The sequence below is a fragment of the Lissotriton vulgaris genome, chromosome 9, assembly GCF_964263255.1.
Source record: "Lissotriton vulgaris chromosome 9, aLisVul1.2, whole genome shotgun sequence".
In the NCBI taxonomy this organism is placed as follows: domain Eukaryota; kingdom Metazoa; phylum Chordata; class Amphibia; order Caudata; family Salamandridae; genus Lissotriton; species Lissotriton vulgaris.
In genome coordinates, this window is record NC_141697.1 from 273,942,101 (window position 1) to 273,958,041 (window position 15,941).

The following is a 15,941-nucleotide window of genomic DNA, read 5'->3' on the forward strand; positions in this document are numbered from 1 at the left end:
GGGGGATTTGGGGGGCAGTGCACCCAAATTATAGCTGCATTTTACTTGTCTATTCAGTGGCCTGAGGGAATGGGGAAGAGAAATTTACCTTATCCATCCCAGGGCTCAATGCACCACTGTTACAGCACAGGTTCCCCTCCCAACCATGTTCCTCCGCTGCGAGGCCTCACATTACAGAACCATGACAGTGAGACCCCTTGCAGGGGAGTAGCTAATAATAGTGCAACAGGTGTAGTAAAAGTGGAACTCTGGGAAGCCAGGTCCCAGATATACTTAAATTATGGCTGCCTTTAACAGAGCTATGGCTGCGTGGCCCATGGGATGTGGCCCATTCCCAGGGTCTTACCCATCAGTAGTGCAGCAGGTACAATGGCACTGGAGATGAGGGTGTCGGGACCATATTCACCAAAATTATGGATGTATTGTACATCCACCTTGTTGATCGGGCGGGGCAGCGGGGGGGGAAGAGTGGTCCCTTTATCTTGCCTTAACCATGACCCTTAGACACCATTGCTACACCGCTAGCCTGCTCACCTAGCCCTCACAGCCATGATCCAGCGCTGTGAGTCGGGGCAGACCTTCACTCCACTGGGCATTACAGCCATCGTCCAGTCTAGTGAGGCCCTCCAGTGTAGGAAGGCAGTATTCTGGATTGCTCAGCTCTTCCTTTAAGATTTTTGCACAGCATACTGTATTGAGCTCCTGCAGGATGTCAAAAGTCTAACCTTTTTTGCTTGCCAAGGAACTGATTCAGACAAGCAGTCTAAGCAATATGGGTTATAAAAACAAACAGTCTAGCTGTGAAGCCTGGCGCAGCCCAGTAACAGAGACATGTCTTAGCACTGGCTCTAATGTACAGAGGTGCAGAGGGGGAGCATTTACTAACATGGTAACTGGGATGGAAGAAGTGTACCAAAGGAAATGAACTACACAGGCTACTTTATTAAAATATTTACCTTAGAGATTCTAAAATGGAGGAATGTAAACAGAGAGAATGAATCCCCACAGAATGTGCAACACTCACCCTAAAATCTTTAAGATACTGGCCAGTATGAGATAATGGCAGATAAGGAAGTACATGATTTGCTCAAGATCAAACAATTTTGTCAAGTAGGAGAACCAAGATTGTTTGTTTCAAGACATACTTTTCCCAGTATGCTTTATATGTTAAAGAAAATAAGGGCCTGATTCAGAACAGGGTGTAACGGAATTAAAACCCCAAAATGAACACAGTGATTTTGGGTATCCTCCATATATATATTTTCTTGGTGAAACCACAAATATGCTAATTGTCCTTCAAAGAAATAATAGAAGGTTGACTTCAGTCCTGGATGGATGTCTAGGGATAGGGTGGGTGGAGCATGTTCTTCAATTTTAGAAGTTAGGGACTGATTCTTTTCATCAAGGGATCGCACCCCCTAACCTGATGCTGCAAGGCCCAGAAGAGGAAGGGCCCTCCTCTATGCTTTGCAGTGCTGAGCCATGGTGGGAAAGGCTCAGGTAAAGGCCGTCCTGTCTGTGGGCTTCACAAACATGGCCAAGCGCTGCATGATTCGAGGGGCTCATTACCTGGCCTACATAAATACTACAAGCACATATACATACCTAATGCACTAATCTGGAAACAAATTGTTAACATTTGATTTAACTTATACATTTTAGAGAGACCGAGGCCCCACCTTTCCATCCAGTGTGACTAATAAAATGTATTTCCAGTTAACTGAAATTTAAAAATGTTGTGCCTATTTTGTTTACGTTAATAGTTATGTATTTTTTCACTGATATTCACACCAAGAAAGTTGCTTTTGCAAAGTAGCTCCCATAGACAATTGATAGAAATTCCGATTGTCATTTTCTGTGATTTCACGCTGTATGCAAATTAGTGGGGGGGGGGGGGGGGGGGGGGGGGGGGAAATCACACATTCCCTTTCTGCCCAGGGTCCCAAAGATCCTAGGACTAGCCCTGGTTGCAAGTCAGAAGCTGCGGTGCAGGTGATTAAATTACATGTCCTACTGTCACCAGCTGATCGCTCATCAATAATTCCCACTTAGGATCCAGTGGGAAGCTAAGAATGTATTAATCTTGATCACACACACACACATCTTGTCTGGCATTCATTTTGGCCAGAGCATCAAGCAATTTTGCAAAATGCATTTTTGCTGGAGGCGCATTTGTGCGATCCAATAAGCCTTGGATTTAAGGGGATAAAAATCCCTTTTAAGATTATTGCTTTTTGCTTATTTAAACATCGATGAATTCCACTCACGTGCCAGTAAGATTGTGGCACTGAGAATGTACATTTACGCTATTTACCAGGCCAGATATTTTGTTGGGTACTTTATTGGCAAACCATCAAGCATACTTGCACTTTGGTATGTAGGCAACTGTTAAGCTGCCTGGTGAGATTCAAGAAGCTTTGGAACCAAGTGGTTAAACCCCTTTCTTAAGACTACTGCTTCTGTGCCTTTCAAAAAGACTCAGGTGGTGGTTGTTAGCTAGACGCAAGAGCAAAGACGCTCATTCTCCTCCCTGAATTAGTCATCATGCGTAGGATCATCACTATTAACTCCCCGAGGGCTAAGCCAACCTTTTCAATACCTGAAAGAGATCTTATGCTAATCGTTTAACATCTAGGCAATTTACCAATCACGTCTGCATAAATGAGCTTTTTAACTTTAAAATGCACTTGAATTCTGTTGTTTTAACGTGATTTTATGTATGGTTTTTACTAACTGAAATAAACTATTCAAGGCAAGTAATTAATGTCTAGCCTCTGAAAGGCAGCCCAGAACCTACAGGCAGTTCACATTGGACATCTGTGGTATACAAGTAGGAACGTTCACTCATTCTTTCATGTCAGCAGAGATGTTTTAGGACTCATCCAAATCTTGGCAAATGGTTTTCCTGAAGCTTAACAGATAATGGTCTTTGACCCAGAGGGATCATTATCCCAACAAGAGGGAATGTGACACAGACAGCAGTGCTAGACAAAGGTGTGATGTAAGTTATTGTATGTCCATGCCCTCCAGCTTAAAATTCTAGTACGATAACTCTGTAGGTTAATGTGCCTGCCAAATTGAACTTTTTGTGACGCAGTTGTGGTAGACAGAAGAAGTCTGGATGCGAGAGGAAGTGATCACCTAAAACAGAAGTGACTGGGGCTTGATATTTAGTTCCATCAGAGGGGCGAACTATCTATTAATCCGCAATGCAAGTGAAAATATTATGCAATCCAAAGCGTTGGTGACTTTAGGAACCCTGCCTGGTGCTTCCAGGAGTTGAGGAAAGTTTCAAATGTTGAACATGTTTATGCCCAGTTACAGGGAGGTTAGCGAACAAAGGTTGTTGTAGTGAAACATCCTCCCCTCCCCCATTTGCACCTGTTGCAAAGAAGGACTGATGGAATAATATCTCTGGGGAATTCAAGAGAGCAGCTGAGAAACAACGTGAAAAAAGAAACGGTTATACTACTGTTCAAACTGCAAACAACAATCAGACCTCAATCAATAAGCAACACGATCAATTATGAAAGAGAAATTAGTAACCCGCTAATTAAATCAGCAAGAATTTCAGTGTACTATTAATAATCTCGTAGAAATCAATGAACAAGAAGCAACTAAACGACCAGTGTAATCAGCAAACGATTTAAAACCACGCAACGATCAGAGAACTCTTGAAAGCCACTGAGCAAGCAATGACAAGATTTGCTGATGACTCTAAAGTCTAAAGGAAGAAGTGAGAAGGCCCGGTTCTAGAGGGGTGACTAGGCCCGCCCGAGAGCAACCTCTGGGCCACCCAAAATCGTTTCAAAGTGGAAAACGGTTGCTTGTTTGTGGTAAACACTTCACATGGGCTTGTAGCCTCACTATCACCTAAACCGGCGACACAGCAAAGTATTCTTTCAGTGATGTGCGGGGGTGCGCAGTTAGGCGAAACGAGCTCCCAAACGGTAACTGGCCAATAGAAAGAGTTTACCTTGGTTACGCTTTGCACAAAATACATTGTAAAAATAGAACTAGCCTCAAATCACTGTTAAGCAGAACAGAGACATGTCACTCACTCACTTCATTTGATCCTTTACCAATCTGTTTTCATAACAGCCTGGTGCCTAAACAGACTGTAGACCATGGTTAAATAGTCACCGCTGGCTTGGCACATTAGGAGCGAGAGCATCACGCGAGTAAAGAGGCAAGCACCCAATATTGATAATCCAGATAGAATGAAAAGAGTTTGCGCGTAAAAAGTAAGCATTTTACCCGATCCTGCATTCTTCTTTATTGCCCATCCATGATACCTCTTGGCCCTTCTAGATTCACAGTCCTGGAACCGTGCATGGATGCCAGGACACAGAATCCGACGAACATAGGCAATGCCTAATGGCACTGCCGTCAACCACAAGAGAGTACATCCAAAAACCTGAGAGGGACGAAAAGGGTCACTTTCCCATTACCACCTAGATCAACAGGACTCGTATTTCTATTCCTTGAGGATGTAATGCAGAGTGAGTCTGCCTACATAACATTCCAGCCTTCACGCAGCCCCATGCAACCTCCTAAGTAACAATAAAGGTCTCTTACTTATAGGTAGACTTCTCATAGGTTCTTCCTGGGTGTCCCTCGTTTTATGGCTCCCTGTATCCTTGGTGTTGGGCGGGGTCGACGCCCGCAGTCCTCGGACCGGTATCTGTGCTAGTAGTACCAATCTCTACACGAAGTGCATCCTGCTAGAACCACAGCTGCTCTCCCAGGTGTTCTCTCGTTCAGTGTTCGGACCGCGTCGGGCAACCAGGGGTGTGCCCCACTCACCACCACCCAAACCCCTCTCTCCTCTTAACGTGAATTCAGTCCTACTACCTGCAAAAAAGCAGAACCTGTCGCCCCACCCTGGTCTCGCTCGGTATCTGTTACAGCTCTCTGGGCCCCCAGAACCTTACTTCCGCAGCTGACGGGCACCTCGGGAAGCGGTCCTACTGCTGTCAACGGCTGCGACATCTACACTGGCATCCCTTCGGTAATTTCCGTAGAACGACGGCGATGAAGACGGAAGAGCCTTCGGGAATCTCCGGATATTTTATGCGAGATACGCAGCGGCCACCTTAGAATGGGAACGAGTGTTTTCATTACAACATGAGACCGGTCAACCTTCCGATCTTGTGACACACCTTCGACGAGGGGGAACGATATTCGGTGGTGCATCAATGTCAGTGTCAATCTACGAAGGCCATCCAATAGCACCTAGAAATCCATTTTAGTTGAATCATCCTACGGAGCACGCTGCTGCGTTTTACCGGGCGGTACTTCAGTCGCAAACAACTGAAAGATAAAGCCATTTACTTGCACGATCGAGTTCCAATGGAAAATGATGGGGCGGGAGTGCGGATGTGGCTCTGCGGTCCTGCTCAAATACAGATCTAAACCATAAAACCAGTACTGAAGCAGATTCTATTTTATTTAGCGCACTCCACCTCACTCGTAGTACATAACGGGACCAATGCGCATCTAAAGATAAACTACGTGTTTCATCAATAACAAATATGCAATTGAGTCTTGGCATCATTTGGAGACTGTCTATGTGCTCTCTCTAGCTCATGATAAGATCATGTAAAGAGGTGACACTCCGCCATGGCCGCCGTTGTCTATACGAAACCGAGGCAGCCAACATTCCCGGAAGTGCGCGTTACCATGACTACAGTGGACGCCGAGAGATGTAGAGATGGCTTTAGTGGTGGACTGCAGGGCTCCGGAGTGTCTTAGATGGAGTTGCGAGGATGTAGCGGCCTGGATCGAGCGTTGTGGTTTCCCACAGTATCAGGTAAAGAAGCGTAGCACCGACAGGGTTCGCAATAGCGACTTGGATTATCCGCACTCTAATCTTTATTTCCCAGATAGGTAAAACCATTACAATTATAAAATTGAAGGAAAGGGGAATGCATATGCGTCAATTCATTCAGACACTGGTTGCAACCATAAAGCCAATTAAGAACTAGAATTATAAAGTCCATGGAATCAACTTGTTGTGTGGTGGTTCCCTATGCCCACATGATAAGGAATAAGGACACAGACACAGTGTATGTGGTTACTGGAACTGGACCAAGGCACCTGCCCCAGTCCCTTTTATAAACTGTGGCGCCTGTGATGGGTGGGTGTGCAGTGTGGGATGCGACAGAGATGGAACACTAGAACTTTACCAGCCAGACACTACATCCCTCCCAAACTTTAATGAAAAAGAAATAAACAAAAGTCCAACCTATGAAGAAAACTAACAACAATACACAGCACCAATAAGTCCCTTCAGGCCATCTACTGGGTGGTGCTGGAGTTCTGGACCACACGGTCAGGCAGCTTTGGTCTTCCTCGGCGATGAAGTTCAGACTGGCCTGGCCGTGCGATGTTGGAGTCTATTTACAAAGTTCTAATATCGGTGCATCTGGAGCAGTGGTGGAGTCTACTTCGGCGGTCTTGCAGGCGGTCAGGTTCCAGTGGACGACAAGCCAACAGCTTTTGAGGATGAACTTGTTGCATGAGGCCTTTCCTTGGAGGCGATGTACTTGATGATCTTTCCAGCTCCTGACAGCCGAGCGACTTCAGACTTGCCTCTCTTGAATAGACCCCTCTCTCACTGGAGTTTCTTGGAGGGCTTTCCCCCCGGCCTGCCATGGGACTGTGTGGTCTTAGTGCAGGCCGCGCGAAGGCGTCGCTGAGGAACTGCCAACAAGAAGACCACAGCCAAGTCACTCATGTAGCCGTAGAGGGTGGTGTCTCAGTCCGAGTGTTCTCGCCATCACGGCTCAGGTTCTGTGCCTTCCTCAGATGGTCATTGGGTGACCAGTCTTCATCTGTGACGTCCATGCTTCCCGGTGCCAGCCGTGGAGCTACTGCCGACTCATCTCTCCAGTTCGGATTCCCCTCTCACAGGAACTCCGTTGAGGTCCTTGCCCCTGGATTGCCACCTGACTGCGTGGGCTGTGCAGGCCTTTAGTAGGCGTAGGGATCGCTGCGGAACTCCCAACAGGGCCACAGCCAAGCTCATGTAACCCCAGGGGCGATGGTACAATGGTCAGGTATGTTCTTGTTCGGCAGGCTTCAGGTTTACAGAGGCACACAGAGGGTTCCTGGGTGGCTAGTGTCCCACAGCACCAGAAATGCCTCGTTGATCTCCGGTTGTCTCAAGTGGTTGGATCCACTCTGGTGGTACGATGCTCCTTTGATGTTCTGGGTGATGATATACCGAGGTGATGGACATGATGATATTTGTTTCAGTTGGTCAACAGGCGGTGATAAAGGAAAGAGACGTTCTACATTAGATATTTAACAATCTTCAAGAGAGAATTAAGGGGAATATAATTTTAAAATAATTTGAATATTATTTTAACTTATTTATTTATGACCCTTTTCCCACAATGTCTCTTAATCCTGAACTCAACCTGGAATGTAAGATTGAGTCTTTGGTCACGAAGGCCATGGACCAAGTTGTGGACTCACTTAATAAGACCATTACTAAAAAAAATGTATCTTTGTCAAGGGCATGGCCCTCTACTAGCACTGTGCATCATATGGCGCAAAAGAAGGGGCAGTTAAGGCCCCAAAGAAAAGAGCTGCACCAGAACACCCTGTTAAGAGTGCTAAAAAGACAAAGAAAACAGGAAAATCTGCTCACTGACGCTTCTCGGGCTGAGACAGAATGGTGCCCTGGGCATCACACAAGGGCAACAAACAGGCCCAAGCTCCCTATACACATTGACTGTCATGAACCAGATGAAGCAGAAATAGATCTCTCATGCTCATCAGGTTTTGACACGGACATTGAAGACCTGGGAGACAAAACTTAGTAAGCAAGTCCTCAGGCTAAAAAATGGGCATTACTGACCCCTTCGGGGACAATATGTTTGATCCCCTTTTAATCAAACATCCCCTTTCTCCTGAATGGCTGCACTCCCAGACTAGCCCTTTTTTTCTGGGAACTGGACCTTGGTAACTCAAGACCCGTGGGTTCTAGAAACTGTCAAGGGTTACAAAATAGAATTTACTGATACCCCTTTCAATCAAAGAGACCTCGCGATATAACCTTCTGTCAAGAACAGAGAAAACAAGTATCTCAAGAAGTAAGGGACTTGCTAGCAAAGGGGCTATAATAGAGAGCTATATTAGAGAGCTCAGAAATAGGTTTCATCAGCAATATATTCTTAGTAGAAAGGAAATAGAAGGGACAGAGACCTGTCATAAACGTAAGAAATCTAAACGGGTGGGTATCTTACCACCACTTCAAGATGGAGAGAATACACCTCCTAAGGAACGTCTTGAGAAATGGAGACTGGTTAGCACGTCTAGACCTAAAGGGCGCCTACTTGACCATCCCAATTTGGCCCCTCACAGAAAATTCCTCCAGTTTACTTGGGAAGGAAAACTTTGGGAATTTTGCACTCTCCCCTTCGGTCTATCATCAGCCCCTCGGTGCTTCACCAGGGTCTTAGGTCTGGTAGTAGCATGGCTAAGGGAAAGGGGTCTGAGGCTAATAATATATCTGTACGATATCCTTATCATGGGTCATTCCAAGGCGATAGTATTTTGCCATACAGATCTTACTATCCGCCTACTGGAACATTTAGGCTTTGTCAATAATGCCAAAAAATCATGCACTACACCAAGCCAGGAAACTCAATTTCGGGGCTTCATGGTGAGCACAGTGTCTGCAGAACTGAAATTACCAAGGGAAAAGATAAAGAAACTCTGCAAAGACCTCAAGAAGATGCTATCTTTGGAGGTCTCTCCCCTGAGACTCTTAGCCAGGATCTCCTCTTCTCAACTATCCAGGCGATCTTTCCGGGTCCTTTACACTACAGGGCCCTCCAGAGACTCAAAGCGAAAGCTCTGAAGTCGCATCTGTCTTACACTCAGATGACTTGCTTAGATGAAGATTCGAGGAAAGAACTATCTTGGTGGCTAAAGAATGCAGAAGCTTGGAATGGCAGAGCCATCTTCGGGGAAGCCCCAGAATTGATTATAGAATCAGATGCAAGTCTAGAACGTTGGGATGCCACTTGTGGCGTCTTTTCGACAGGAGGTCGTTGAACACGCAAGGAGAAAGAACTACATATCAACTGCCTGGAGCTTCTAGCAGGTTCCTTTGCAGTTCGGAGAGTCACCCAGAATTCAATGAAATGCTGTATTTTACTGCGCATTGACAATGTCTCTGCAGTGAAATACGTCAACACGATGGGGGGACCACATTCAAAGGGTCTTACCGAAATAGCGAAAGGTTTCTGGGGCTATTGTTTGAACAGGGGACTGTCCGTCACAGCGGAACACATCCCTGGTTTGAACAATGGGGTAGCGGACTGGTTCTCCAGGAATTTCAGGGATTTCAGCAACTGGAAGTTAAACAGAGGGATATTCATGACAATTCAAGACAAATGGGGTCCCTTCGGGACAGATCTTTTCACAGACAGACTGAACACTCAGATGATGAATTTCTTCAGTTGGAAGCCGGACCCTCAAGCAACAGGGGTGGATGCCTTCCTCCAGGACTGGCAAGGCTTAAAGCCATATGCCTTCCAGCAGTTTGTCATGCTTCCATGTCTTCTTTTACACGCTCACCTGTACCTTCAGAGCATGGTGGTGATAACCCCCCTTTGGAGGTCTCAGGAATGACTTCCTGTCATCTTTGAGATGGCTGTGGACTTCCCAATTCAAATACCACCTTTTGGGCAACTACTCCTGGGTCCTCAGGGCAAATCACATCCTTTCATAGACCAATGTCTATTGGTTCTGACGGCCTGTAAGCTTTCAGGCGACAATGGCAAATCACTGTCCTTTTGCAAGATGCTTTCCAACTCATATCTGAGTCTTGGGCATCCGGGAACAAGGAAGGCATATCGACTGGCTTGGAATAAATGGGTTCGCTGGTGTCTTCAACGACACTACGGTCCCATTTCAACTAATTTTGTACACGTAGTAAACTTCCTATCAGAACTCTTCGCTTGTGGCCTAAGTTATAGAACTGTTAATGTTTATAGTTCAGCAATAGCTGCAGGACCTTCTTTAGTTGATGGTGTCGCAGTAGGAAAAACCTTTTAACAATAACGATTATGAGAAGCATGCAAGTTCTTAATCCTTTAACACCGAAATATTCAGCCTTATGGGATGTAAGAAACATATTACAACTTATTTCTTCTTGGGGAGATAACGTTAACCTCTCTCTCAAGCGTATTTCCTATAAGCTTACTGTGTTACTTTGCTTGGTCTCTTTCAGGCAAACCTCAGATGTTAAGCCATTAGACGTTACTAACAGGGCTTACCAGCCTGAGGAAGTTTGTTTTTACCGTTAAGAAAATAACCAACACTATGTCTTCCTCTATTTTCTATCCTTTCTTTCCTCTTAATGAAAGTCTATGTGTTGTAAAATGTCTTTTGAAAGGACAGTTGGTCTGAGAGGAGTTGGAACTCAACTGTTGATTTCTCACAGATCCCCTCATAAAGCAGTTTCTTCTCCCACGTTTGCTAGATGGGTGAAAGAAGTGATGAGTGAGAGTGGTGTTGATGTTTCTATTTTTGGTGCACACTCTCTCAGAGGCGCATCTGCTTCTAAAGCTTTTATGTTAGGTGGCGGGCTCCAGGATATCCTTAGATCCGCTGACTGGTCAAATGGGAGCATGTTTATGAAATGTTATTTTAGACCAATCAATAATGTGATTGACAAAGTACTTGGTTCACTTTAAACCTGCATAATGTTGGCCTCCGTGTTGTGCCATAAAATTTAGATTTTTCACAGCCTGGTGGGCAAAAAAATCTGGATTTTATTAAGGACACGGAGGCCAAGATTATCCCTCCTCTTACAAACTCTCCCTAGGGATTTTACCTTTTGACCTATTGTGTCTTTTTTCTTCCAGATTAAGGCGTCTGGGGATTGCTAAGGAAAGCAGTTATTCGTTCCTCATCAAGTTTGAAGTCTTGTTTCTTCTGAGTTTACTTCTTCTTTGCAGCACTTGACAAAGAAGGAAGATGGCTGCATGCTCATGGGCTATATAGTCTATTGTAATGTTGTTTGAAGTTCTATATTCTCTTTACTGTTACTGCTGCGCTGTGGCAATAAAAGAGATTTGCATAATCTTGGCCACCGTGTCCTTAATAAAATCCAGATTTTCTGCCCATCAGGCTGTGAAAAATCTAAATTGTCCTTTCTCCTGACTTGTGGTGGTGTTCGTTCACCACTGGGGCATACAGCACACTTTCTTCTTCACTTTGGTACTTGGCTGGGGAAGCTTTGGGCTATTTGAATGCTCTCTGCTTGGTTACAGTCTCTGGCCGTTGTGCCCTTTTCTCTCGGCCAAATGTCCCTTGAGCCTTCTGTAGCAGACTGCGGCTCACGCTGCTCACCTCCTTTTTTTTCATTGGGCGTTGTTTTTCCTTGGAGGCTACTGCATAGATTTCACCTGTCAGTGTCTCTACTGTAACAGGGGCACAGGAGGCCATGCTGTCTTCTGTTCTCTCTGTTGAAGCATGTACTGCCATGCTGTGCATACTTTTCCATGGGGGTTGGCCTTTGAAAAGACTGTTGCTATGTCACTTGCTGTGGTTCAGATGCTGCCGTTTACTCAAGCAGGGGAAGCCCTTTTGAGGTTGCAGGCCTTTTAGTTCAAAAGCCAGTGTTGTGGGAGCACACATAGTGCTATTCAGGCAGGCGTTCTCCACTATATGCTGCAACTGCACTTGAAAAGCTGTACATTGGGCTGCCACTAGGTGGCGTTGCCGTCATCGTCTTTACTCATGGTCCGCCCCTGCACTCCGGCTGTGATTGCATGGGCTGAGGACCACCCATCCTCACGGGCCATGATACGTCTGCTATGGTTGCTGAGGCCGGCAGGATGAACGGAGGGAAGGCCCCTTCACTAGCAAGTAAGGACATTCTATGCCGGCCCGTAACCTCAGGATGTCGCAGCGCCTTTGATTGTTCTCCACGGTAAATGCAGTGCATGGCGCACGGCTGAGGGAATGCTGGTGTGTACTTTACTATCTTTTTTTAGGGCTCGCCCCTTTTCTATTTCGCAGAAATAGAAAACAGGGGTGAGCCCTTATGTCGCTGATCTGCTTCTTTCCCCAAAGGCTCTATTCAGGCAGCTGATTGTCTCTCTTCAAGCCGGATTCCCAAGAGTTCACGAGAATAGAATCACGTGACAAGCTCCTCATGCACGAGCTTGCCCGAGCCTTCCCCCTGCCAGCAGCATTTCTCCTGCACTCGGCCCACCCCCTCCCTCTCCATATGGTGGCTCTGCCTCAGGCCAGCATCTCACCTCCCATAATTATTCACTGCAGGGCCTGCATCTTGTCACCCTTCTTCCCAGTCCCCACCAGCAGGCTCTCGTTCACTTCACTTTTTCACGGCCGCAGGCCGTGACTCCTTTACCACTGCTTGTTAAAACATGTAGGGAATGCTCAGAGCACACGCTTCCCGGGATGTTATTTTTAATGAATTCAACTTTCACACGCTTCACGCAATATTACTTGTATCAGCGCAGCGCCGGACGTTACAGGGCGGGGTGTTTTCAACGTGGCTCTAGCGAGCAGTCTGTGCAATTGAATACTGTTTGGTGCTCAAAACAAATGCGTTTCAGCATCTTGTTTAACAAAAGTGGACATACATACATATTATATCAGTGCGGCGCCCGTTTCATGAGCGCAGCACTGGTTTTGCTTTCACTGTTGTCTTTTCCAGGGTCCTCTACCCCTTCCTTCCCAATCAGTGAAATGTCTCCATCCGCAACTGCCTCACAGCAGAGCCGGCAGGCAGACCAGAGGGGGGTCTGTGATACTGCCTCAAAGCAGGGGGCACTGCTGTGTGTGCCTGCATCTCACAGCTGCCCCGGGCGTGGATTTGCACTGGTCTCTGGGGAAAACTGGATGTATGAGCTCTATCAGCACGGCGCCCGTACACAAGCGCCACGCTGGTAATGCTTTCATTGTTTTGTCTCTTTCCTCGCCCCTCCACCCCACTCTCTCTGCTCTCCCTCCCTTCTCCCATCCCTTCCAATCAGTCACCGGTCTCCAGCATGGCGCCCGTACACAAGCGCCGCGCTGGTAATGCTTTCATTGTTTTGTCTCTTTCCTCGCCCTTCCACCCCACTCTCTCTGCTCTCCCTCCCTTCTCCCATCTCTTCCAATCAGTCACCGGTCTCCAGCTTGTTTTAATTACCTCACTAAGGATGCACTAAACCCTCCTCTTGTCTGGCAAATAAACATATGCACAACTGACCTGGGGCATAAGCTTTTGTTAGCATTTATCACGGACCAATCGGGCGAAAGACAAGCTGCATGTTCTTCCGTCAGCGTGCCTTAATTTTAGGTGTCCATAAATGTATCATGGAATTGTTTTTTCCTGGCCCTGCTCCTCCCTCCCTTTGAGACCCTACTCCTCCTCACACAACTATCTGATCTTCCTCACTCCTTAGAAGGCCCGGCTCCTCCTCAAACAACTGTGTGATCTTCCTTACTCCCTAAAACGCCTGGCTTCTCCTCAAACAACTTTGTGATCTTCCTCACTCCCTATGAGGCCTTGCTCCTCCTCAAACAACTGTGTGATCTTCCTCCATCCTGTGAGGCCCTGATCTTCCTCAAACAACTGTGTGATCTTTATGACTCCCTGTGAGTCCCAGCTCCTCCTCACACAGCCATGTGCTCTCCCTTACACACATAAGTCCCTGCTCCTCCCAACACAACTGTGCAATGTGTCTCAGATCTATGTACCTTGAACCCTGCAAGAACAAACATTTGCAATGCAATAGATCTTACATTTTTGAACGTTTGACCTATTGGTATTATAAATGACAATGCATTTTGTTATTGACTTTTTTTTTAAACACATAAATAAAAGGCATTATCATTTACAATGCCAATAGCTCAAAATCTTCAGGCAGCTGATTGGCTCTCTTCAAGCCGGATTCCCAAGAGTTCACGAGAATAGAATCACCGTACAAGCTCCTCATGCACGAGCTTGCCCGAGCCTTCCCCCTGCCAGCAGCATTTCTCCTGCACTCGGCCCACCCCCCTCCCTCTCCATATGGTGCGCTCTGCCTTAGGCCAGCATCTCAACTCCCATAATTATTCACTGCAGGGCCTGCGTCTTGTCACCCTTCCTCCCAGTCCCCACCAGCAGGCTTCTCCAGTGGCTGCATGCAAATCTGAGCCCCAACCACTACTTAAGGCACCCCCCTCCCTCTCCATATGGTCGCGACACCACATAAAAGGCAGCCCTTCTCCCAGCAGGCAGCCCACCCATCTCCCTCTCCATATGGTCACTCGAGTTCCAGGCTTTCCCAGTGTGCGCTCGTTCACTTCACTTTTTCACGGCCGCAGGCCGTGACTCCTTTACCACTGCTTGTATTTCCGTGACGTGAGCTATTACCTGGGGAAGCTGCAAACTAACTTGATCCAAGAGTACTTAGGCAGGCTGGACCTCTCCTATGCACAATGGCGTCAGAAAATCTTAGACTTGACATGCATATGGACAAATGACATAGGGCTGGCACCCCGCTCAGCTGTGGGAAGTGAGAGTGTCTCTCTGACGTATAGGACTCCAAATTAGTGGGTGAATCACCTTTTGAGCCTGCTCGACATGCGATAGACGCGCTACATGGATAACTGGAAACTCCGAGCTGCCCTGCACGGTTACAATGTTTACATGGCGTGCCTTGGAGATGGGCTTCTGTCAGAAGGATGAATGTCAGTACAGGCCCGGGCGGGGGTCCTGTCCGTGTTTAGGTGGCTTGAGACTATAAACTGTGTCCAATGATGTGTGGAGTGTCTTCCACCCCACTCAGTTCTGTAACTTTTAATTGGCATATAACCTATAGCTAACTGTACAGGCATCCATAGCGTGACTATCAATGTGTGCTTTGTATACACACACGTGCGCATGTGCTTATGGATGCAGGCCCCTGCATGTACTCAACCTTTCATCTTTCTGAGGTCGATAAAATGGGTACCATTGAGTTGGGTAACAATAAACATGTTATTCAACGCCAAGATACCCTTGGGTGAAAGTGTGCTTTACAAATGCACATGTTATGGTATATGTGTGTATGTGTGCGCGCGCACACACACCACATAGTTGTGTGGGGAAGGTATTTATGAAGCTATTTATTGCCATTGCTCAGTGTGGTAATAGCCAGAACTGGTGGGATACGAAGGATCGAGTGGCCCACGAAGTCCCTCGGCTCTCTGAACACTGCTTATCAATAGCAAACCACTTTCTATGCTTTTGACTATTATGTCATACTGTTTGTTCATATTTAGCTGTTCTAAACGAAGGTATTTATCTATCTGGACACAAGGAGTTAAACCCGTCAAGCAATAATCATGTTCAAGCAGTCTTATAATGTGCCGAGTTGGTTTGCTCTGCAGTCATTGCAACATGCAATTTATGAGCTTGGAAGCAATGTTTCCTTACATTAACATAGCTGTCCTATGGCAGTGGCATCGGATTTGACTTTTCCCTTGCAGTAATAGGAGGATGCATGTGTCTTTGTACACTTGTTCCAAATAAGATGTTTAATTGGCCGTCATGTATTCTCCCTATCGTGACAAAGATATGTCTGTATTGTGGAGATCCAGTACCTTGCACTGACATCTGTAAACGTGCCTCCTCAAAACTCTCATCACAGGGACAACACTTCTGAGGCAGCCAATCACAAGATACTGGTCCTATGCCATCTATTATATATTTTTTAGTCTGGTTAGAGGTTATGGCAGTCGCAGATGAATGGATGCCTTCAAGCATGCAGCGTCAGTTTGAGGCAAAGCTGCTGAAGGTGTGCTGCAGGCTACAGTGAAACAAAAACATCACTTATACTTCTGACTGCTTAGCTTCAAATGCACAACAATTGTTGTGCTTTCACTCGCTCCCTTTCTCCTCCCACCCAGCATGTCTCTGTCTTGCTGCTCCCGCCCCA

The 15,941-nt window shown here is 46.4% G+C and overlaps 2 protein-coding genes across 3 annotated transcripts in view; one reads left to right on the plus strand and one right to left on the minus strand.

The window, feature by feature from the left end:
• Positions 1-5,025, minus strand: part of TMED8 (transmembrane p24 trafficking protein family member 8) — an 81,906-nt gene extending 76,881 nt beyond the window's left edge. Inside the window, exon 1 of one of the 2 annotated variants that reach the window (XM_086937553.1) lies at positions 4,935-5,025. In XM_086937553.1, coding sequence (XP_086793679.1) covers positions 4,935-4,992 — 58 coding nt within the window. In that variant the 5' untranslated portion in view covers positions 4,993-5,025. Of the gene's footprint in view, positions 1-4,578 lie in introns of both variants that reach the window. The other variant, XM_086937554.1, reaches the window with a different exon arrangement.
• Positions 5,026-5,673: 648 nt separating this feature from the next.
• SAMD15 (sterile alpha motif domain containing 15) overlaps positions 5,674-15,941 on the plus strand; it is an 86,713-nt gene continuing 76,445 nt past the window's right edge. The window contains exon 1 of the mRNA XM_086937555.1: positions 5,674-5,812. Within this exon, the coding sequence (XP_086793681.1) occupies positions 5,714-5,812 (99 nt within the window). The 5' untranslated portion in view covers positions 5,674-5,713. The remainder of the gene's footprint in view (positions 5,813-15,941) is intronic.